We start from the raw sequence: 25,056 nt of genomic DNA, 5'->3' as shown, positions 1-25,056 counted from the left end.
TTGTAACTTCCTTGATCTTCGGTTTAGTTGTCTGTGCATGTGTCACAGTCATGCTCATCTCATAGATTATAAGTGTAGGGGAGGAAAAATCTTTCCCTCTACCCGCTAATGTTCAGTTCCTGAGGTCTGTGAATTAAACTGACAAATGGCAGATAAACAGGAGCAAAGGCATATTAATAAAAATATTAATTAATATTTTTAATTTTTTGTTCACATTAAAGTCACAGAAAAGAAGGCCTCACAGAAAAGAAGGGAACATCCCAAAGAAGCAGTACGACTCAGAGGCTTATATACTATTTTAAAAAGGAGATAAATTGTGGAGAAGTGAGTAGACAAAGGAAAGAGTGCTTGGTCTCTTAGGGCCAATAAATTGTGGGAAAGTGATGAGGAAATATATGGAGGTAACTACTGGAAGATGAGGTTTGACCATGAGGTATCTCCTCGCCATCTCTGTCTCCAGTGACAATGGCTGTTCTCTGTCTGTTATGGGAGAGGGCAACACTCGCACGAGGGAAAGTTATGCCCTGTTTTTAAGCAGATAGAGGAAGAGCAGAGATATCTCCTAAGAATTATTTTGAACTGAAGGCAAATGAGAAAAGGCAGACACAGAAAGAGCTCTCGGCTCTTCCTCTATCCGCTTAAGTATGGCATATTTAAGCCAAAGTGGCATATTTGGGGTGGCATATCCTGATCGCCATCATAAGTGAGAAAAAAGCATAAAGCAGGGAGCCTTTTCTGATTCAAAAGAATGGAAGGGATGGAATGGGATAAAGGGTCAAAGTGAATATGGCAGCAAGAGAAAGGCATCTGCAATGGAGAAGGGTGCCTGTTGCCAGCAGCTGGCTGCCCGTGGTCAGTGAGCAAGACACAGAGCCCCCGAAAGCCGCCCTGTTTTCTATCCCTCACACTCTCCTCCCACAGCAGAGCATCTCCAGGCCTCAGGGTGCAGAGCCGTGCCTCTCAAACCCAGCAGAGTACCACACACCAGCACCAACAACCGCTGACCAGGTTATTCGTCCAGTGCTCCTCCTTCAACAAGAATTTCCAGAGACACGTATCTACTCAGCAAGACTGTTAACTGCCCCCTGGATGTGGCCACTGCTAGAGAGGGAGACGAGTTCAAGAAGGAATAATATGCTAATCTTGCATCACAGATGTTCGGAGAACATCAGTTAGGGCTTAAGGCTGGGCAGGGATTTCCCAGTTGAACAGGGAGGGGCGTCAGCAGAGCATCACAAATAAAGAGAACTGTCTGTACCCAGGCCCAGGGGCCTGAAAGAGCCTGTGTGCTTGGGGTACAGAAGATGCAGAGCTGGGGCTGGGGAGTAGGGAAAGGGGGCAGGCTGGCGTCAGATCACGTGGCCTAGGCATTTGAGAAGGAAGCAATCAAAATCTACACTCTCGGGAATTCCCTGGCGGTCCAGTGGTTAGGACTCCACACTTTCACTGCTGGGGGCCCAGCTTCAATCCCGGGTCGGGGAACTAAGATCCCGCAAGCCATGCAGTGCAGCCAAAAAAAAAAATCTACACTATCAAATCATTAAAGTACTCTACTAGCCCTGTTAAAGATGGACAAAAAATGGAAAGAGATTTGTGTGTGGTTGGGACACCAGTTAGGAGGTTAGCGTGATGATCAGAAGTAGGTTAGAGGCGGTGGAAACTGACGCTGGGGGAAAATACTTGTGCTCATAAGAGGCCGCTGCAGTGGAACTGGGCAGAAGTCAGGGCGAGGAGTCAGAGCTGCTCTGCCTGCGAATACTTCCACGTCCTCCTCTGTAATATATGCGAAAAATATATGTAATATATGTTTTTTAAAATGCTGTCTTAGTTCACTCAGGCTGCTGTAACAAAATATCTCAGACTGGGTGGCTTATAAACAGAAACATATTTCTCACAGTTCTGGAGGCTGGGAGGTCCAAGATCACGGCATCAGCAAATTCTATGTCTGGTGAGGGCCCCGTCCTCACATGGCCAAAAATGCAAGGGAGCTCTCTGGGCTTCTGTTTGTTTGTTTGGTCGCACTGCACAGCTTTGGATCTTAGTTCCCCGACCAGGAATTAAACCCGTGCCCTCAGCAGTGAAAGCATGGAGTCCTAACCACTGGACCACCAGGGAAGTCCCTCTGGGGTCTTTTTTATAAAGGCACTAAACCCATTCATGAAGGCCCTTCCCCCATGACCTAATCACCTCCCAAAGGCCCCACCTCCTAATACACCATGCGGGGCATGACATTTTCAAAACAGGAATTTGGCGGGGGGCGTGGTGTGTGGACACAAACATTCAGACCGTAGCAAGTGCCTAGCACAGTGTGAACATAGTAACAGTAGCTCTTGGTGCCAGGACAGGTTAAAGTCCACATTCCTAGCTTGAGATATCCACTTGGAAGTGATTCCCTTTACATAGATAGGAAATCTAGGAATCGGGTTGGAGCAAGGAAAAGAATGACTTCATTTTGAGGCTGCTGGTTGAAATTAAGGTGATGCCGCACATCCAGATACAGACGGAGACGGAGCAGGAAGCTTTAGGCACACCTGCACCTGGAGCCTGGAGGGGGACATTATACGTTTGGGGGCTGTTAGCACACAGGTGGCCAGGGTGTGGACAAGACCACGGGGAGGGAAACCTGGGAAGCACCAGTGTTTCAGGAGCAGCAAAGTCAGAGAAGTCAGAGGATGAAACAGAGAAGCCAGAGGGAGAGAGAGGACAGAACCAGAGGAAGGAAGGTCTGGGGAAGCAGAGGGGAAAGAGAACCACAAGGTGAACAGCAAAGACCCCCCCCCCACCCGCCTCCACAGAATGGAGGAGACACATTCATCTGATTCGCTAATTAGGATATTACTGGTGACCGGGGCTGAGGGCCGGGACAGTCTGTGTTATAAGTGGGAGTTAAGAGACTGGAGAAAATGAGGACAGAAAGGACATTCCTCTGGCAGAGAGGAGAGGAGAGAAGAGGGACCGGCTCGGGAGAGGCAAGATGGAAATTGTAGGCAGGGTTTTTCTTATCATTGTAAATTATCACATGCAGAAAAACACATAAAACCAAATAGACAACATATTATAAAGTGCCACCCAGGTCAAGAAATAGGACATTGCCATCCCTCAGCTCGGACACCCCTGCCCTGCACATTCTGTTCAACTGCCCCCCTCCCTCAGGGATAATGAGGTTCCCATCTTTGTGGTAATTACTTCCCCGTTTTGCCTTATGCCTTAACTTCTAATTATGAATCCTTAAACACTGCCTTTGCCTGTTTTTGAACTTTATATAAATAGAAAATTTCAAGAAAAATTATTTGCTTCTTTTAAAACATTTATATGGAATTAGGTAAGATGAATCATTTTGTATCTGGCTTCTTTTGCTCAGTTTTATATTTCTAAGATTCAGCCATAGTATTGTGTGTAACCAGAGTTCATCCAATTTCCTTGATACACAGTATCCTCCGCCAACACTACACAATTTATCTATTTTACTGTCAGTGGACTTTGCCTCGTTAAGTCTGGAGCTTTGGGGAACTTCAAAATAACAAAGGCAGCTATGAATATTCTTGTACGTGTCTCCTGGTGAATAACACTTTTATTTTGGGGTTATACTTAGGAGTGGAATCACTAGGTCATAGGGAATACATATACACTTTCAACTTTGATAATAATGCCAGACTGGTTTCCTAAGTGGTTTTACTAGTTTATACTCCCATCCACAGAGTGTGAATTCCTATTACTCCATAACCTCACCAACATTTATCGGGTTTGTTCATTTCAGTGATTCTGGTAGGTGTATAGTCATATATTAGGGAGGTTTGATTTTAATTATCCTGTGTTATTGGCCATTAGATGCCTACTTTATGAAATACTTGCTCAAGTCTCTTGTCTATTTTCTCTACTGGATTTTGTCTTTTCCCTATTGATTTGAAAGAGTTCTCTTTCAAAATGAAAATCTTCTATCACTCTGAAGCTGTCTTTCGCTCTTCAACATTTTGATAAACAAAAGTTAATTATATTGCGGCCCCATTTATCAGGTGTTTGTTTCATATATTCTGTTTAAGAAATCACTTTCTACCCTGCAAGATCATGAAGATACTCTCTCATATTTTCTATAAGCTTGTTCTTGCTTTCTACATTGAGGCCTCTAGTCCCTCTGAAACTGATTTTTATGTATAGTGTAAGATGAGAGTCAAGTTTTCTGTGTTTCTACATGGACATTCAATTATTTCACCATCACTTTTAAAAAAAAAATCTTTTCTTCACTTGACAAATACCGCAAATTCCAAGAGTCTATCTTTGGGGTAAGTTTTTTTAGAATAGGGCAACTGAAAGATTTTTTCTTCACACTCAAAGAAGAGGAAAGGATCCAGAGAAAAGGAAGAGATGGGATAAAACTCAGAACTTCTAAGGGTGAAAATCCAGGCAAGTTTTTGAACAAACCCCTTTCCTGAAGGGTGTCCCTTAGAATCCCAGCACAAGTGTCCTCCTGCCCACAAGTAAACATTGATCTTGCCATGAGTGGCCATTAGAGGTACAGGGCCCATCCTTGCTCTGACATCAGTTGGGTAGGAGCCACTTATGAACATCCTGAGACAGCCCTAGACTGGAATTGTGCCTCTACTCTACACATACACCGAGGAAGGCCGGCTCACTCCATGATTCACCTGGTGAGCCAGTCAGGTTTGGAGAGATTGTTAAATGGAGCTCAAAATTTGGGAGGTCATATAAGTGTTGGAATGTTGGCATAGACTTTGAACCCAGATTCTTTGAATATATAAGTTCTGAGGTTGGAAGAGTACTGTTTCTTCAACATATTATCAGGGAGGTCAGCATGAATCACGCTCAGATAACTGAGTATGTTTTCACATAGCTCAGGACAAGCTTGGCTAGAGCTATCTAGATGCTTTTTTTTCCCCACAAGTAAATTAAGACACAGAAAATACATGACAATAGAGTTGCCATATGATCCTGCAATCCCACTCCTGGGTGTATATCTGGACATAAGTATAATTCAAAAAGATACATGTACCTCTATGTTCATAGCAGCACTATTTACAATAGCAAGACAGGGAAGCAGTCTAAATGTCCATCACCAGATGAATGGTAAAAAAGATGTGGTACATATATACAATGGAATATTACTCAGCCATAAAAAAGAAGGAAATAATGCCATTTGTAGCAACATAGATGGACCTAGAGATTATCATCCTAAGTGAAGTAAATCAGACAGAGAAAGACAAATATATGATATCACTTATATGTGGAATCTAAAACAAATGATACAAATGAACTTATTTACAAAACACGAATAGACTCAGACATAAAAAACAAACTAATGAAGAAATGAAATTGAGTTATTTGTAGTGAGGTGGATGGACCTAGAGTCTGTCATACAGGGTGAAGTAAGTCAGAAAGAGAAGAACAAATACCGTATGCTAACACATATATATGGAATCTAAAAAAAAAAAAAAAAAAGATTATGAAGAACCTAGGGGCAGGACAGGAATAAAAAGGCAGACGTAGAGAATGGACTTGAGGACATGGGGAGGGGGAAGGGTAAGCTGGGACAAAGTGAGAGAGTGGCATGGACATATATACACTACCAAATGTAAAATAGATAGCTATTGGGAAGCAGCCGCATCGCACAGGGAGATCAACTTGGTGCTTTGCGATCACCTAGAGGGGGATAGGGAGGGTGGGAGGGAGCCGCGATAGGGAGGAGATATGGGGATATATGTATATGTATAGCTGATTCACTTTGTTATAAAGCAGAAACTAACAAACACACCATTGTAAAGCAATTATACTCCAAGAAAGATGTTAAAAAAAAAAACAAAAAAAAAACTTATGGTTACCAAAGGGGAAAAGGGCGGAGAGGGAGGGATAAATTACGAGTTTGGGATTAACAGATACAGACTACTATATATAAAATAGATAAACGATAAGGACCTACTCTATAGCATGGGGAATTATATTCAATATCTTTTAATTACGTATAACAAAATAATCTGAAAAAGAATATATATATACAGAACTGAATCACTTTGCTGTACACCTGAAACTAACAAAACGTTGTAAATCAACTATACTTTAATAAAAAAAAACGAAAAGTAATGTGGCAATTCTGGAAAACAGATACATCCCCGTTTCTCCAGGGTTTATTGTTGTTGCTGTTTGTTGCTGTTGTCATTATTGTTACTATTTGTTTCTTTAGTGAATTAAGTGAAATAATTTTATGTAGTCTGCATTTATTGTCATGTGTGGCCACTGAAGTCTCTGCTCAGTTAGTTTAATGATTAGTTAAGGATCCGATATAAATTCCCAAGTGGCTGGAACCAGAAAATCTCCCAGGCTTTGCTGAGGTCTCTGTGTGCCTGCTGGGGAGATTGCCTTCAGTGCTCAGGCAAGCTGGCTACAATTCTATGTTTACTTTACTCCCTGCTTCTGTTGAGTTTCAACACCAGCCAGAGATGAGAACTTTGATTTTTCTCAGGTCTTTCTTAAGCATGAACATGACTCCGGGCATGTCCCTGGGCTTCTAATTTCCCAGGAATATCAGAGCGTTTCAAAGTCCCTTATGGATATCTCATTCCCCAGCTTTTCCTTTACGTTTTTGTTTATCTTGCTGTTTTCTCCAAATGTTATCACCACCTCAGACAGCCACCTGCCTTAAACGATTGCCCCCAGGGAAATAGCATCGGGTGAGCTCTAACTCAGATTAAATAAAGACAAGCCTTGTGAGTGGTATCTTCTGAGGAACTACAAGACAGGTCAAATAATGGCAGTTATCTTGGAATTGGACTTTGGGAGAGTGACAACCCCACTTTGCCTCATTATTTACCCATTAATATGAGACAAGGCTCTCTGCACCATGAAAAAGTGTCACAGTCCAAAAGGGGCCAAGTCAGGCATAACAGCTCCCCTTCTGGACCACCCAGTTACCTTATTTTGCTGACCTGCTCAGCTTTGGAAATGTACCAATCATTTTACCCTGTCAGTCATATCACTTTATAACTTTGTTAGCTTTTAAAGAGTTTTTGAAAGTATTTATTTATTTGGTTGCATCAGGTCTTAGTTGCGGCAGGCGGGCTCCTTAGTTGCAGCGCACCAGCTCCTTAGTTGCTGCTCGCCAGCTCCTTAGTTGTGGCATGCAAAATCTTAGTTGCGGCATGCATGCGGGATCTAGTTCCCGGACCAGGGATCAAACCCGGGCCCCCTGCATTGGGAGAGCAGAGTCTTAACACCTGCACAACCAGGGAAGCCCCAAGAATGTTTATTTTTCTAATTCTCATTACTGCATTCTGAGTTTCTCATCCACTCAAGTCCATTGGTTCCGGAACACTTACAAGGAGGAAGTTGGTTAGAGAGCACTGGTCTGACTTGTGCAGCCAGGGAGGTTTGAAACAAAGTAATTGCTTAATTACTTAATTGCTTAATTGAGGACTGGTCAGACCCAGACAGATGAAGCAGCTGGGGAGCAAAGGTCTAGGCACAGGGTATGTTGGAGCCAGCAAGGCAGGGCATAAAGTCAAGAAAAGATATTTCTAGGAGCCAGCAAATGTGAGGCTTTCTGTTGACCCACACAGCCGCTTCCTTGTTCCCCTGCAGAGCATGAGGTCTTGAGGTCAGGGAAGAGGGAAGAAAGAAGTGGGAAAGGAACAATTTAGAAAAGCACAGGTGGGAGGAAGAAGTAGTCTGCTGTGCTCCAAGCACTGACCACAGCGTATGTGATTCTGACCTTGGCTGCAGATGGCAAGGGGCCTCTTGTTAAGGAGGAAGTGGGAGAGGGAGGAAAGGGGTGAGCTCCTGAAAAAAGCCAGACGGTTGGTGGGCAGGTGGGAAAGTGAGGGTGACAGCATGGCACAGACACTGAGACTGAAAGCTACATACTAAGTCATTATGAGGAGGGCAAAACCCCTTAGGTTGAGGCTTCAGAGCCAGGCTGCCAGGTCTGCCGTTTAGGCAAGTGACCTAACTTCTATACTTATTTCTTCATCCCAAAATAGGTACTAATACCCTGCATCATAAGACTTTTGGGAGATTAATGTAAAGCACTAGTACCTAGCAAGTGCTCAAGTATCAGCAACTATTATTTAAACCATTTACGTGGGGAGGCTATTTTGGTGCACGCCAAACCAAATTTTGAACTCCAGGTGTGAAGCCTGTCTCTTCTCATAGCAAATACTGGACTCCACTGACAGAAAAACTGTGAGAGATGGCAACATGCAGATCTGAATTGTTACCATGTCAACTAAACATAAAACCTCATGTCCCTGAGGTCTCTAGCACGCTGGAGAGCTCGGCCCTCAACATCTGTGTCTCTTCAAAGCACTGTAGAAAGTAATTTACAGATATTCTGGTTCATTTTGATTCATGTTCTATTTAATCAAATGAATTTTTTTTTTAATTTTTATACACTGTTAAGTTTATTCGATGTGTTTCTAGCACTTAATTACTTAATCAGCACTCCCTGGAAAGAAGTGCTTGATGACCAAGGTGACTTTAGAAATCACCAAAAAGCAAATTTTTTCCAACTGTGAGCAAATTCAAATGCCTATGACATAATGATGTGCAACTTACTGGTATAAAATACTCCAGTTCTAAGTAAGGATAATACTTAGAAAGAAATGACCGTAACTCCCCACAATAACATAAGAATCAGGTAACTGACCCAGGCTTTATCCTGCAGGTGATTCAGGCTTTGGCATAAAACACACCTTTCTTCCCCACTCCCACACCTCGTGGCTTGAGGGATCTTAGTTCCCGGACCAGGGATCGAACCTGGGCCCCCTGTAGTGGAAGCTCAGAGTCCTGGACCACCAGGGGATTCCCTAAAACACTCCTTTACATAAAGAGGGCTGGAGAGTGGCTGAAGCAGGAACCAAAAGTAGACTTGGAGTCGATTTCACTGAACTTGCAGGAAGGTCCCAAGTTGTAACACCCACTGTATAAACCAATGGTTGCAAACGCAAAGCAGGATTTTGAATAGTTTAGGGGCTATTCAAGATAATACAAGATGAAGTTAAAAGATGAAGGTGTCATTAATGATATCTGATGTCTCTTGACACGACCTGTATCTCTCCTTCCCTATTTCCCTTTTCTTCCTTCTTATTCTGTCTTACTCCAATAATAGACTTTAATAAAAGCTGAAGCCATGTTTTCTGCTCTTAATTTTAGAAATAAAATTAAGAAATAAATTTAAATATTAGAAATAAGTCTTTCAGTGACTAATCTGACTAAATTGCTTCACAGACAAGTGTTATTACATCCTTCATAGCTTTTGTATATTATACATATTAGAGTAAATTTCTTAATCTTTTGATCTTTGGCTGACAGTCAGGAGCCCTACAGAAAGGAGACCACCACCAGCCTTGTGGCCCATGGTGAAAGCATTTTTATAAACAAAACACAATCTACAGTCACCTCACCATCTGAAGTTTGATCCCATCAGACAGACTGGAGATTTGCCTACTAAAACAAATCAGAGAAGGAAATGAGACTAAGAAGAATCTTAATTTCAACTGAGAAATTCAAAGGGATTTTATCCTTGTTTAATTATTAATTTTTTTCTCAACTGTAGGAAGATGTTTTGCTTATAAGAGCACTTCCGGTTCCCCTGTGACTAAATGGGTTGCATCTTTGGAATGTCAGACACAGCCAAGTTTATTCAGGTTAACCCATAGAAGTAGTACCTTGAACTTTTTAATAGTCCTTATACTGACTACAATTAATGATCAATTAAATAATTTATGGTTGACAGCTTTTCCTCTAAACTCCCTGAGAACAGGGACTGTAATGCAATGCCCTGTAACTAATACAGTTTCTACGCCATAGTAGGTGCACAGTAAGTATTTATTAAAGGAATGAATGAGAATGCTTGGGATGGAGCCCCAAGGAACTATATGTAACATTAAGGGTTGAGTGAAAAGGCTTATACGGTACAGGAAAAGGAGAAGGAGACGTACAGATGGTAGGAAAGAACTAGCAAAATGTGATCACAGAAGTCAGGGACAAGAATATTTTAAGGAGTAAATGGTCCACTATGTACGATGAAAACTGGACTTAGGGGAATGGAAACCATTGATTACTTTAGCAAGGGTGATTTCCATAGTGTGGTAAGAATGAAAGCCATTTTGGCATGGGTTCAAGAGTGAATATGAGGCAAAAAACGGAACCAGTGTCTTGTCTGATCAGGCTGCTATAACAAAACACTACAGATTCAGTAGCTTAAAGACAACAGAAATTTATTTCTAGAGACCGGAAGTCTAAGATCAAGGTGTTAGCTCAGTCAGTGTTCTAGTGTGAGCCCTCTTCCTGGTTTAGAGCCAGCACCTTTGAAATCACCGTGTCCTCACATGGTAGAAGGGGCTAAGGATCTCTGTGGGCTCACTTTTATAAGGGCACTAATTATTCCCATTCATGAGTGCTTCACCCTCAAGACTTAAGCAACTCTCAAAGGCCCTATTTCCTAATACCATCATCTTTGGGGGTTAGAATTTCAACACAATGAATTTTGAGGGGACACAAACATTCAGACCGTAGCAACCAATAAGTGCAGATAGAAAACTGTTTTTTGGGTTTTTTGTTTTTTGCTTTCTGTTTTTTTTTTTTTTTGAATAAATACATATACTCAAGGATGCTTGCTCATTGCTTTGTTTCTTTTTTTTTTTTATTTTTGTTTATTTATTTATTTATTTTTGGCTGTGTTGGGTCTTCGTTTCTGTGCGAGGGCTTCCTCTAGCTGCGGCGAGCGGGGGCCACTCTTCATCGCGGTACGTGGGCCTCTCGCCGTTGTGGCCTCTCTTGTTGCGGAGTACAGGCTCCAGACACGCAGGCTCAGTAGTTGTGGCTCACGGGCCTAGTTGCTCCGCGGCATGTGGGATCTTACCAGACCAGGGCTCGAACCCGTGTCCCCTGCATTGGCAGGTGGATTCTTAACCACTGCACCACCAGGGAAGCCCCCGTCGTATTTTTTGACATAAGTTGCAGTCATTATTCACATTTTTTACTTTTTGGCACTCAGTTTGTCCCAAATTTGGCCAGTGATCAGAGTATATAAAAATGAGGTCATGTTAATGGTTTTTACCAGGTTCCTGCTTCCAGACTACCAGAATCAGAAGTGGGGCTGAGGGTTGGCCTTCATGGCACCTCTATCTTGCCGCATTAGTGGAATGGCCCAACCAAGTGGACATTGCATGCAGCAACCAATCTCCAGCCTGCCTGAGCTTGTCTGGTCTGGCACCAGAATTACATTGGAAGCTAATCTGCATTTCATCTTTTAAATAAAACCCAGGACTCTGATCATTTCTGATAGAAAAAAACAACCTCTTTTAGAAAAATCGTATGACATCAGCCTCGGACAATTAAGCAGGAAGCTTAACCATCACTCATTTTCTCTTTATTTCAAGAATCTATATGAACCAGATGCTAAGTCCTTTATTCTTGGGCATTATTTGACTTATCTGACTAGTAGATTTACTGGATGATAATATGGACAGAACCAGAAGTAAAACCAGGACCTCCAACGACAAATAAGAAAAAAAAAAAAAAGGTCCATATTCTCCCAGATGTATCCATTTATGATGGCTTCATAAATAAGAGATACATCAGGTGGGGAGTGGGCAGGGAAACCTTTCCCATGGGCCTGAGGAGAAAGGGGAACATTCCACTCCACAGACCAAGAGGAGATTGAACTCCATGTTTGAAATGTATGTGACAGATGCAAAAGGACACTCACTACATTAAGCTACTAAGTACAAGTAGAAAAAAGAATTCGTATCTATTGCATAATTTACGTCCATGGCATTGAAATTAAAGTGGTTATTTGAACTTGCCACTGGACCTTACTGGGGGTTTTTTTCCTTGTTTTTTAAAGTGTTAATAAAGATGCATATATGTTATTCTATCAAAAATTAATTTTAATATTTTTTAAAATAAATTTATTTATTTATTTATTTCTGGCTGTGTTGGGTCTTAGTTTCTGTGCGAGGGCTTTCTCCAGTTGTGGCAAGCGGGGGCCACTCTTCATCGCGGTGCGCAGGCCTCTCACTGTCGCGGCCTCTCTTGTTGCGGAGCACAGGCTCCAGACGCACAGGCTCAGTAGTTGTGGCTCAAGGGCCCAGTTGCTCCGCGGCATGTGGGATCTTCCCCGACCAGGGCTCGAACCCGTGTCCCCTGCATTGGCAGGCAGATTCTCAACCACTGCGCCACCAGGGAAGCCCAATTTTAATATTTTAATAACTGTATTTCAATATAATTGGCTTCCTTTTAATCCTATATATTTAATTTTATGTATTTTAAAACACTCTGAAACAGGTGCATCAGCTCCACCAACTGCCCTGCTTCAGGACAGTTCCCAGAAGTTGCACATAGCTTCCATCACAGTGGCAGAACTTCATCATAACCACTGGGAGTTTAGGAAATATGCCTTTTTCTGGGAAACCGAAGGCCCTGCTAAAATTGAGAGTTACATTTCTAAAGGAAATGGGGAAGAATAGATGTTGGGGACAACTAGCAGTCTTGGCCATAATATTATATTTTTTATTGGAGTCCAAGAGCTGTTAATTAGATTCCTATTTTTTGTTGTCATTTTGGTTTTCCTTTATCCTTACTTTCCCACTTGATTTGTCATAGACTGAAAGAGTTCTCTCAACCTCTTTCTAAATGTGTCCCTAGATTTTTCTCCCAGTTTCCCTTGTGAATCTATGCCACTTGTACATAGATAGCCATCCTTCAGAGAGTGAGATTGTACCCCGACCACTGGCTTATTTTTGGACGTGGTAATGGAATTTTTTGTCCTCTCTTCAGCCTTGATTGATTAAGATGATGACCACTGCGTGTTTTACCTTTCTGAGTCATTTTCAGTATATGGTTGTGTTCTTTTATTCCATCTGACTCAATCAAATAGATTTGCTTGCCCTTAGCTTCTCTCATCATATTTGATGTGATTTTTTAAAAGAACTTTTCATTGGTTTGGTTTATTTTTGTTTGGTTTCTTCTGAAGACATATTTTGTTTGTTTGTTTGTTTGTTTGTTTTAATGGCTCCTTTTATAACCAACTTAAGATTGTGAGTAATCACAAAATTTCTATATTTTCTACTTTCCATTATTTTATTTCCTTCTGTTCCATCACTTAATTTTAACTGACTATATATCTTTTAGTGTTTACCTTTCTATCTTAAACACTGCTACTTATAATCTCTTCCAGCTCCCAGAAATTAAAAGTTGAGGAAACTGGCTTATTTATCCTACCGTCAAAATTTTTTTTCCTTCTCCTTCAAGTGGTGCTCTGATAATCTTTTCTACATTATCAGGGGTTGTAATGTTTATAATTTGTTCTGGAAACTTACTCCCTGGAGTTGTTTTGGATTTCGATTCATTAAAAAGATTCAAAACATGCTATCACTTCTTTTGCCAAAATTTCTCCATTTATCATTTGTTCGGCTGGTTCTTCCTCAAGGTGTTTCTTCAAGAAAGCTCACAGAAGTCATATTCCATGAGTACTTGCATGTTTAAATGTATTTTTTTCTAAATCCAACAAATAGAAACCTTCGTCTAATTTTTCTCCTTCAGGTACAGAACTCTTGACTCTTTCCACTTCTCCTTATGTCTCTATCCTTAGAGGTTCCTTTTGCCTCTGGCTCACGAAGATCACGAAGGGAGAATGTCATCAGTGTTCTGTAGCCCTGACTCCTTGCAGCCAACTCAAAGCTCTGTTCAGAGCATTCAGAGGTGACAGAGAATTGTGCCAGGGCAGTGTGACCATGAGTCCCAGGCTGGTCAGGTGGTTTCCTTGGCACCCAGTCTGTGAACCCACACAGGCTGGCAAGAAAAACAGGCACATTTCACGGAGGAGCAGTCTAGCCAGTGCCCATCACCCCACATTACGGATTACGTAAACCCAAGACTTGAGCCAGAGGTTACCTGCACCAAGAGGGTCAGAAGCAATAGGTAAAGATCGGAGGTTTCTGGAATACTGCCTTTGAAAATGCAACCGTTCCAAGGTAATGCTCATGCAACTTGAAAGAAAACTTTAGAAAGAAATGGCCTTAAAATATTTGACATTTGTAGAGTTTTAAAATAGATAGATGATAGATAGATAGATAGATAGATAGATAGATAGATAGATAGGTAGGAAGATAGATAGATGATACTTAAGAGGGGGGAGGAATGATTGCAATTTGAAGAGATTAGATTCACAAAACAGATGTTGACTTTTACATGCCAACTTTCAACAAGAGGACGAAGTGGCAAAGAGGCGCCACCACCTTTGAGTGGCTGGGCCCCTGCCACGGTAGGTGGGCCGCGTCACACCACCTCCGGCTCATAGCTTTGCCTCCCTCTCCTGTTCTGCCGCGGGCCCACAATGCCGCAATACCAGACACAGGAGGAATTCAGTCACACAGAGGAGAAACTCTACCTCGCAGACCCTATGAAGGCACGTGTGGTTCTCAAATATAGGCATTCTGATGGGAGTTTGTGTATTAAAGTAACAGATGATTTAGTTTGTTTGGTGTATAGAACAGACCAAGCTCAAGATGTAAGGAAGATTGAGAAATTCCACAGTCAACTAATGCGACTTATGGTGGCCAAGGAATCCCATCAGTGTTGCCATGGAAACGGACTGAATGGTTTGAAATGAAGACTGTTTGTCATGTTCTTAGGAAGTAAATATCTTTTGAGTTTGAGAAAGTGTTGCGACAGAAAATACTTTATGTAACTAAGTGGGCTATTCAGAAGCCAAGAGATCATTTTTTGTACTTTGTTCTTTAATGTTTACTTTAGAGGGCTAGGAATGTAAATGCTTTCAGTTAGAAAGCCTTTATTTAGTTTTGGAAATGGAACAAGGAATGTCTCTATCTTGGAAACTTTTTGCAGATTGTTTGATGTTAGGCAAAATAAAAAATTACTCTCTGGTAAGTTTGTATCAGTAATTTGAAAATGAGATATCAAGAAAAGCCAATTCTTCCTTAAATTTAGTTAATCTGTCTTTAAAAGAAAATTAAATGTAACCGTTTTGCTGGATTGATATATTTCTTTTGGAGCATAAATTTTGTGCTGTTGATTACCAGCAAATACAAAATACGGTAACTGGAATTAACTGTGCACTGCACAGCAGTATAGCTGATTATATGTGGTAGTGTAGTCTCAATTATATCTAAAAATAACTATGAAAACAAGTATGCTTTACCTTAAACTTTACAAATTTAAACTATATGTTTTGTTTTGTTTTATTTTTATAAATTTATTTATTTATTTCTGGCTGTGTTGGGTCTTCGTTGCTGCATGCGGGCTTTCTCTAGTTGCAGCAAGCAGGGGCTATTCTTCGTTGCCGTGCGAGGGCTTCTCATTGCAGGGGCTTCTCATTGAGGTTGCTTCTCTTGTAGCGGAGCATGGTTTCTAGGCGTGCGGGCTTCAGTAGCTGTGGCACGCAGGCTCAGTAGTTATGGTGCGTGGGCTTAGTTGGTCCACGGCATGTGGGATCTTCCAGGACCAGGGCTCAAACCTGTGTCCCCTGCATTGGCAGGAGGATTCTTAACCACTGCGCCACCAGGGAAGTCCCTGGTTTTTTTTTTTAACATCTTTATTGGAGTATAATAGCTTTACAATGTTGTGTTAGTTTCTGCTGTATAAAAAAGTCAATTAGCTATACATAAACATATATCCTCATATCCCCTCCCTCTTGCGTCTCCCTCCCACCCTCCCTATCCCACCCCTCTAGGTGGACACGAAGCACCGAGCTGATCTCCCTGTGCTATGTGGCTGCTTCCCACTAGCTATCTATTTTACATTTGGTAGTGTATATATATCCATGCCACTACATCTGCGTCTTTATTCCTGTCCTGCCCCTAGGTTCTTCAGAACCGTTCTTTTTTTTTTTTTTAGAGTCCATGAACTCTATTTTTAAATATAAGGGATTCATCGTATCATTAACTTGTTGAGCAAAGACTTACTTTGAATCTAATTTTCAGTGCTCAGAAACATCTGCCAATATTTTAAATGCATGAACAGAATGTTCACTAATGGATTGAAACAACCATATTACAGAAATATTTGCCACATATTTGCCATCTGTATTTTCTCAGAAGGGCTAAGGATTATTTGAACTGCTAAATTTTTGCATACCTCTACGACACTCCAACACATTTCTCTCATTACTTAACCAAGGTGTTAAGCATGACTGACACAACTGTTCTCCATTAAACCAGAAATATGATATTATTTGATATTTATCTTATATTTATAACTTGAATTTTACCACCTAAATATAATGTTCACATGTTGATTCCTACATTAAAATATTTTTTGTTAGGAATTTGTGTGTTAACCAATGTTTTAACGTGGAAAGTTCCGTTAGCCATATGAATTTTGGCATGTTTCAGAGAGATCAGTAAATAAAATATTACATGAATAAAAAAAAAAAAGAGGACAAATTGACTAAATGCCCCAGAGCAAGCAAGCAAGTAGCAAGCTAAACCATAAAATTAACATAAAAGTTAATGAGTACTTACTGTGTGTGGCACCAGACTGATCACACAGCCCCGCTAGGTAGGTAAAGAAAGCTGTGTTCCCATGTAATAGGGTATGAGGCCTCAAGAAAGTAAGGCTGGATTTGAACCCAGGTATGACCATGGAACCCAAGATTTTTATCATAACACAGCACCAATTCATACAGATAATTTACCAATATTCCAAGAAGCAGTCATCTAAGATTTATGTTAAGTCACTGCCTGTGATCTCTTTATATCGCATTTTGGAATTTTAAGTTATTATTTGAGGCTGTTGTTCTAGTCTAGTCCCATTCCATGTTCAGAGAAATGGATACAGAAAGGTTAGATCACTTGAAGAAGCTCAGAAAAGCAACAGAAACTGGAGATGTATTACCAACACCTCCACTTAGACATTTAAGGCTTAGAATATTAAAACATAAGGTAAACTTCTTAAAGAAATAGAGAAAGTCATTCCGTGCTAGTCCTGTACCACTTGTAGAGACACAGTTTTATCTGTTATTTTAAGTTTGAGAGCCCCTTTTCCATTCATTCACAAACAGTCATTGAGCACTTGTATGCCTGACACTGTGCTGAGCACATAGTATTCAGCAGAGAACAGAGGACAAAGTATCTGCCTTCTCAGCTTAGAGTCCAGGGGGTAAAATACAGATTTACACAGTCCCAAGTCCAAATGACATCACATTCCCATTTTTGTTGCTGGCCTTGGGACTTTGACATCCATGGCAACATTTAAGGCATGCCTTGGTCTCAGAACGCACCACATTGATTGCTTCTGTTACTGAATTAAACACAAGGCCTCCGTCTTGGGGTAGCCAAACCAAAGCTCCCTTGGCTCAGTCAGGGAGTTCTTTCCCACCTGGGCTCATGCTGTCAATAATGAAACTGAATTTGGTGCAAGCCAGACGGGCTTTTATTCTATAGCCAGAGAATGGAGAAGGGGAACTCATGCTCTAAAGGCACCTTCTCCCTGGAGGGAGGGAGTAAGGGAATTCCAAGGGTTAGGAGGCAGACAGCTCATCAGGCTCTAGGAGAGGGTGGAGATGTCCAAGGGCAGCTGGGGCATGTGCAGTCTTCCACACTCCTTTGCACACGGCATGAATTGTGCCTTGCAGAGTACAAATCCCTGCTTCGGGCGGAGATCTTAGCACGGTAATGGAGCAAAGGTAACTCTTGATACCTCCAGGTTTCATCTGTGCAGGCGCCTTCCTGTGGTCAAGTCAGAGCCCGCCCTGGGGGGCTGACCACTGCATATCTCTCAAAGCATGTGTCTCTCACAGGACAGCTGCAAAGCCTCTCTGCCAAACACCAGGTACTTTTGAAACAAACACAGAGATAGATCAGGCAAGTGTCCTTCAGCTCTCAGGAGATGGTATAGAAACACAGAGATAAATCAAGGCAAGAAAAGTGGTGACCTTTAGTCTACTTTGTCCACTATCTGGTTTTACTGTGGGCCTTTGTGGCAACCCTGTTGATAAAACACAACTAGCCTGCATGGCTAAAAACCAGTTTCTACGCCTGGGGCCTGGGCTGCATGGCATGGATGACACTTCCAGGAAGTTTGCATTAAAAGTGTACAAAGATGTGAAAATAGATACACACACACATACATATGTAGAAAATTAAATAAACAACTTTTATCACCAATCTAATCTGTGCTGGCAGTATAAAGCCCTCCACCCAAGGTATATTATCCCCCTAGAACTCGCCATGTAATGCCAAGCCCTAGAATGAATTAAAGAACTTCATAGCAACTTCTCGGGATCCTTGTCAACATCACTTTGCCAGCTGGGAAATGCCCATTTTTCATAAACCTATATGCTCCACATCCAACCAAAGGTTAGGATCAAAGTCTACTTGGGTGAAAGTTTCCGTTCTTGCCCCAGGTCTCAAAGCCCAGCTGTGCCCCCTCAGCAAAGTCAGTCACCCAGTCAGAACACACGGGGCCAGAGCAGCTTCTATAAGGAAGGTGGAAAGAAAGGCCCCCCTGGCACAGTGATGCTGAGTCTCAGCAGAGAAACCGCAGCCAAGAAATGGAAGCCACATTGTTCAATCAGGGCCACAATGGGAGGGAGAGACCAAGTGAGTGGAGCAGGCACAGTTAGAAGAAGAAAGAATGTCAAACTCATCATGGAGACGTGACCTGCCCACAAATGCAGGAGTGCCCATTCGTGTTATTTAAAGGGCACAGTTGACTTAGAACCAGTCTATGGGGTCAGAAGGCCACCGTGCTGGCATGAGAAATGACCACCAGAACCTAAATAGAGTTTAAAAGTGGTCACAAGCCTTTCTGGAATCTTCAACACCTCTGTCATTTCTACTCTTGTCTAGAGCCCAAATCAGACTTTCTTAATTGAAAGGGAATTCAATCTGTAGGTACACTACTATGTCTTTAGACATTCCCAAGGCCAAAGGGTCTTGGCCCAAGGGCCAAACTCTATGAGTACAATATGGCCTGCAGTTGGAAAGTCTGAGTTCAGATTCCATCTCACCTACTTCTGGTTGTGCAACCTGAGTCAAGTAATCTTCTCTTTGCCTTAGTTTCCTCATCTATAAAAAGAGGGATCCTGGTACCCGCCTCACAGGACTCTTAGGATCAGATTTCTTTTTTTCTTTTTTTTGGCTGTGAGGGGTCTTCATTGCTACACGCGGGCTTTCTCTAGTTGCAGCGAGCAGGGGCTACTCTTCGTTGTGGTGCGCGGGCTTCTCATTGCGGTGGCTTCTCTTGTTGCGGAGCACGGGCTCTAGGCTCGCGGGCTTCAGTAGTTGCAGCACTCAGGCCCTAGAGCACGTGGGCTTCAGTAGTTGTGGCATGTGGACTCAGTAGCTGCAGCGCACGGACTCTAGGGTAGGCGGGCTCAGTAGTTGTGGCGCACAGGCTTAGTTGCTCCACGGCATGTGGGATCTTCCCAGACCAGGGATCGAACCTGTGTCCCCTGCATTGGCAGGTGGATTCTTAACCACTGCACCACCAGGGAAGTCCGGGATCAAATACTGATACAAAACGTTGTAAAGGGTTTCATGATGTGTCTTGTACCTACTAAATATTATGTAAGTTTAGGTGCACATAAAAGCAAAAACCAAAAGTAATAAGGGAGAAGTTTGTTTCCTGCAGGTAAGTCAGGAGGTGGTAGTACAGAGCCAGAGTGGGAGCACAGCTCAAGGTTTTCAGGGGCCCAAACCCCCCGCCCCCTGGTTCACCATTTTGACATCACCAAGATGGGGCCCGTGTGTTCATGTCCCAGCTGGAACCATCCACACACCAGGCAGCAGGACAGAGGAGAAGATAGAAGGGACAAAGAGGACCTGCCAGCCATCTCTTAAGGAGCGACCCCAAGCTGCCCCACTCAGGGCTCCACTTCTATTTACATTTCATTGGCCAGAACCTAGTTAAAAGGGAACCCTGGAATCATAGCCTTCATTCTGGGTGGCAATGTGTTCAGCTAGAATTCTATAGAAGGGGACCCCCTCCACAAATAGATGGCAGGGGAGGGTGATTTCAGTTTTCAGAACTTCTATTTTCTAGAAGTTATATGGTTTAGAAACTGAATGAAAGGAAGAAATTAATTTAAAAGGCCTCTGTCCACCTGTACCCCCTGGAACAGCCACTGTAGATCTATAGTTGCTCAAACAGCATGGAAATGCAAGATCAGAAAGACAGATAGGGGGCTTCCCTGGTGGCGCAGTGGTTAAGAATACGCCTGCCAGTGCAGGGGACACGGGTTCAAGCCCTGGTCCGGGAAGATCCCACATGTCGCTGAACAACTAAGCCCGTGCACCACAACTACTGAGCCTGCGCTCTAGAGCCCGCGGTCCACAACTACTGAAACCCACGCACTTAGAGCCCCTGCTCTGCAACAAGAGAAGCCACCGCAATGAGAAGCCCGCACACCCCAACGAAGAGTAGCCCCCGCTCGCCGCAACCAGAGAAAGCCCGCACCCAGCAACGAAGACCCAACACAGCCAAAAATAAATACATAAATAAATAAATTTATTTAAAAAAAAAAAGGCAGGTAGGGAAAAAAACCCAGGCACTGTGTACTCCCGGCTCAAGGATCTGCCTCCAGAGGGAGCCCAGTCCAAGATCATCCCCTTAGGACACTCAGCCACTAACACTAAGTAGAGAAATTAAAAGTGGTGTGCTGTAAATTGCTTAGAAATACTCATACACGACACCCACAATATTGTTACCCATTCAGTGGACAGGTGTGCCCTCAGAATACAGTCATGGTTATAGGAGTCCAGTGTACTAAGGTATCTATTAATCTGAATTGCTTAATAGATGGAAAGAAACAATGGGCTAAGAAGTAATTATGGGCCACCTGTTATATAGCTCCCACGACTCTAGTTTAAAAAGAAGCAGAGATATAGGTGTTTTAAGGGTCATTTTTCAGGCACCAATTAACACCCACAAACACCCCAATTGTTTCTGTTGGAAATCCTCAGCTGGGAGATATAGTTCTTCTGAAAACACTAAAAAGCCCAAGCATGGGGGCTTCCCTGGTGGCGCAGTGGTTAAGAACCCGCCTGCCAATGCAGGGGACACGGGTTCAAGCCCTGGTCCGGGAAGATCCCACATGCCGCGGGGCAACTAAGCCCGTGCGCCACAACTACTAAGCCTGCGCTCTAGAGCCCCCGAGCCAGAACTACTGAGCCCACGAGCCGCAACTACTGAAGCCCACGCGCCTAGAACCCATGCTCCGCAACAAGAGAAGCCACCGCAGTGAGAAGCCCGCGCACAGCAACGAAGACCCAACGCAGCCAAAAATAAAAATAAATAAAATAAATAAATCAAAAAAAAAAAAGCCAAGGCATGTAATCTAGCAGGGGTAAAACAATCCCATTAATGTTACAAATACATCCAGAGGTGCTCTTGTTGCCGCTTATGCCCACTTTAACCCCAGCCCCACACCAACCCCCCCTCCCCTCCCCCTTCCTCTTTCATTAACTTTAAAAAGGACAGCTCCACCCTCTTGTTCCACAAGGAAGTCTCAGATTCTGCCACCAGGTGGCAGGAATAATCAGCACCAAGAAGCTGAAGCTCTTGGAACCAGAAAATGTTAGGATTCTGGAAGGGACCATGAGAACACCAAGTCGAAACTATGTTGTCTCGATGGGTGGATGGAGGGGTAGGAAGATATGACCTGCCCAGGGTCACATGTGTAATTAGGGACCTAAATGACCAAGCCCCCTCCATTACCTGTGTCCTGTTTTTCCACCAACTCTTGCTGGGTTTTATTTTTAACTTTTTATTAAGCAAATTTTCAGTACCCATGAAAGTAGGAATAGTAAAAGGAGTCCCTAAGTGCCCATCAGCCAGCTTCAGCAATTAGCAACACTTTGTCATCTTTCCACACTATATATATTGTCCTCCACATACCGCTATATTTTGTTTTTTGTTTTTTTTTTAAATTTATGTATTTACTTATTTCTTTTTGGCTGCACTGGGTCTTTGTTGCTGTGCACGGGCTTCCTCTAGTTGTGGCAAGCGGGGGCTACTCTTCTTTTCCATGCACGGGCTTCTCATTGCGGTGGCTTCTCTTGTTCCAGAGCACAGGCTCTAGGCGTGCGGGCTTCAATAGTTATGGCTCGTGGGCTTCAGTAGTTGTGGCTCACGGGCTCTAGAGCGCAGGCTCAGTAGTTGTGGCGCACGGGCTTAGCTGCTCCGCGGCATGTGGGATCTTCCTGGACCAGGGCTCGAACCCGTACCCCCTGCATTGGCAGGCAGATTCTTAACCACTGCACCACCAGGGAAACCCCATACCACTATATTTTGATACCAAGTATCCAGAGGTACTACACTGCACTAGATAATGCAACGTTAAAGTCACCTTGGTTCACTAATTCAACAAACAATCGTTAGTATCTGTTATATGCAAGGAACTGGGCTAAAGTAAGGTATGAGCACCTGTAACACAATAAAGCAGTTTGGCCACAAAACTTTTATGCATAAATCATATGTGTGCAGGAAGTTAGACTTTATTCACGTTTATACACTTTTGTGTTTCAGTAAATGGAACATGTAATACAATTTGGAATTACATTTTTTTCCCTAGATCCGTGGGGCCAGCCAGAGATTTAAATTTAAAATCAAACTCGTACACTTGTTCCTTTTTCAAAGACATGGTCGCAGCCGACAGGGCTAGCAGGGAACATGTCCTGAAAAGATATAGGCACCTACCTGACACTGTTTATCTATCTGTTGCCTTACTTGGAATGAAGTACCATATAAAATGTCTAGTTGGGCTGAGATGGGAGAAAGATTGGACCCACCCAAAATAGGTAAAAGATAAATGAACCAGGTATTTGTCACATTTGGAAAAAGCGGAAGGGTATCAGGATACCCGTCCAAGAGCAAACCCTACTCAGTTTGTTAAAGTAAAATCAAAAAAAGTAAGAATAAAATTGGTCTCACGAAAGAAGCCATTTTTTTCTTATGCTCATTACTACCAGAGAATGCTTTCAACCGAACAAAACACATTTTAACATCTCATAGATCCAACATCTAAGAATAAAATTATCCGGCCCATGGTTTACTATATTTTGTTTTGTTTTATAATTTGAAAGTCTGTGTGATGTGTTGGAAAGGAGGTTGGAAACCAACATGCTTATCTCAGCTCTGCTTATTAGAAAGTTACATGGCCTAGACCCAGCAACTTTGTTCCGTTCTGTCTTCCACAAGTTGGACCACACCAATCTTATCTATCATAACAACACAAACCAAAATCCTCCATGTTTCAAATATAAACAATGACCTTCGGTACAACACATGCATTTTTCAGGTCATCACGGTACTGGCTGAACCATGCTTTATCTTTAAATCTTGTCATATAAGGAACTGCTACTATTTTGTAATTTTGCAGGATAGCAGGGAGAATATGGCAAGCTCAGGGCAGGAGAACTTAGCCTGGGCTTGGAGAAAGTCACGTAGTTCTGTTTGGCTGGGTGTTCCTTCATGGTGCCTGCAAGGGGAGCAGAGTGAGGTAAATAAGCAGGATCGTGCAGCCCTGAACCATGCCAAGGAGTGTGCAACTGACTCCGCAGGCCAGGAGACTCATTTTATTATGGAGGAAGAGTAGCGAAGAAGGAATACAGACAGATCTGGACGAAAGAAAGATCAGAAGCAGAAAACTGATCAAGAACATGTTTAATCAAAGAAGTGAAATAACGCAGAACATTTAGGCATTTGTTAGTCTTGTACTTAAAGCATTCATATCTTTAAGGGAAAAAATATAAGTGAAATATGTGATCCAAATTTTCAACTAAAACTTATTTTTGGTATCAGCCACCATATGTACTATAAGATCATATTAGAAAACGGAAAGATTTAGGGATTTCCCTGGTGGTCTAGTGGTTAGGACTCCGTGTTTCTGTTGCAAGGGGCACAGGTTAAATCCCTGGTCAGGGAACTAAGATCTCACAAGCCGCGCGGCCAAAAACAAGAAAACAAAAGGATTTACATTTCTAGATCGAGATAATTTTCTTCTTCCTTATGTGGCTTCTACAGACAGTAAGTTGTCAAAATTTTTAAAAATCATCTGTGTTTCTTTATGTGCCAAGCTTCCCTGCTTCTTTCTTTAATCAGCTGGCTCATCTAAACACCTCACCTTTGCCATCCCGTCCCTCAAAAGTCTTTGGGTATCATTCATTGAAAGAACATTTGTTTTGTGGCTCTGAAATGTTATTTTTGCGATCTGTATTTTTTCCTAGTGTGATGACGACTGCTTTGAAAACCAGAACACATCAGGAAATGACAACTCACTAAGGAGCAGAGTTGTGCCAAAGAGAGAGCAAGAAAATGGCAAACAGGTACGGCTGGAGAGCAGTGAGTGAATCTATCACCGTGTTAACTACTGTGCAACAGCTATGGGGACAGAAAGCATGGCACTCAGCTGGCACTCAGAGGAATGAGTTAAATGGTAATTTGAGTGTGTCAGGCAGAGTCATGAGGAAAACACACATGCCCAAACAAAGATTTTGTGTTTATACAACTGTGCTCAGTGTTCTCTGATGGGGAGAGTACCCAGGCTTGCTCTGACACTTCACTATGACTATTACTATTAGATTCCAAACTCCATCCCAAGGCAGAAAGCACTGGCTTCAGCAGATAACATCTCAGTTTTAAAGTAAATGAGGCAGAAAAGAGTAAGGTTCTAAGACATGGTTCTAAAACTGTGTGCATCGCACCCTATGGTTCCTCAGCAACATCTAAGTGTACACAGCAAGCCGAGGTGCTCTGTGACAATGCCACCTCTTATTTCTTTTATATATTGAATTCTGGGTAGGATCTCATTTTTTTGTTTGTTTGCCTGAAAATATCTTTATTATGTGTTCCCTTTTGATGGATATTTTCACTGAGTATAGATTTATTTTTAATTAAAAAAATTTTAATGAAGTAAAGTTGGTGTACAATATTACATAAGTTACAGGTGTAAGGATCTCATTTGAAGACAGCCTTCTGCTAAAAAGAGAGCAAATTGCCCATCTATATCACCCTTAAAAAAGTAATTTTGGGTGCATATTCTGGGGGGAGTTTGCTCATGATAAAAGAATAACTTATTTGAAGTAG

At 42.3% G+C, this 25,056-nt stretch overlaps 1 protein-coding gene and 1 long non-coding RNA gene across 6 annotated transcripts in view; one reads left to right on the top strand and one right to left on the bottom strand.

The window, feature by feature from the left end:
• LOC309664517 overlaps positions 1-25,056 on the bottom strand; it is a 439,565-nt gene that overhangs the window by 185,457 nt on the left and 229,052 nt on the right. The gene's annotated exons all lie outside the window — the stretch shown is intronic.
• The window catches only part of SLC28A3 (solute carrier family 28 member 3), a 59,346-nt gene that overhangs the window by 1,668 nt on the left and 32,622 nt on the right, over positions 1-25,056 (top strand). For all 3 annotated transcript variants that reach the window (XM_082469707.1, XM_082469708.1, XM_082469706.1), the window contains one exon: positions 24,198-24,296. In XM_082469707.1, coding sequence (XP_082325833.1) covers positions 24,198-24,296 — 99 coding nt within the window. The remainder of the gene's footprint in view (positions 1-24,197; positions 24,297-25,056) is intronic.

The sequence above is a fragment of the Balaenoptera physalus genome (genome assembly GCF_965194825.1).
Source record: "Balaenoptera physalus genome assembly, chromosome: 7".
Taxonomy (NCBI): domain Eukaryota; kingdom Metazoa; phylum Chordata; class Mammalia; order Artiodactyla; family Balaenopteridae; genus Balaenoptera; species Balaenoptera physalus.
Note: the sequence above shows the minus strand (reverse complement) of the source record. Positions and strands in the feature narration are given on the sequence as shown.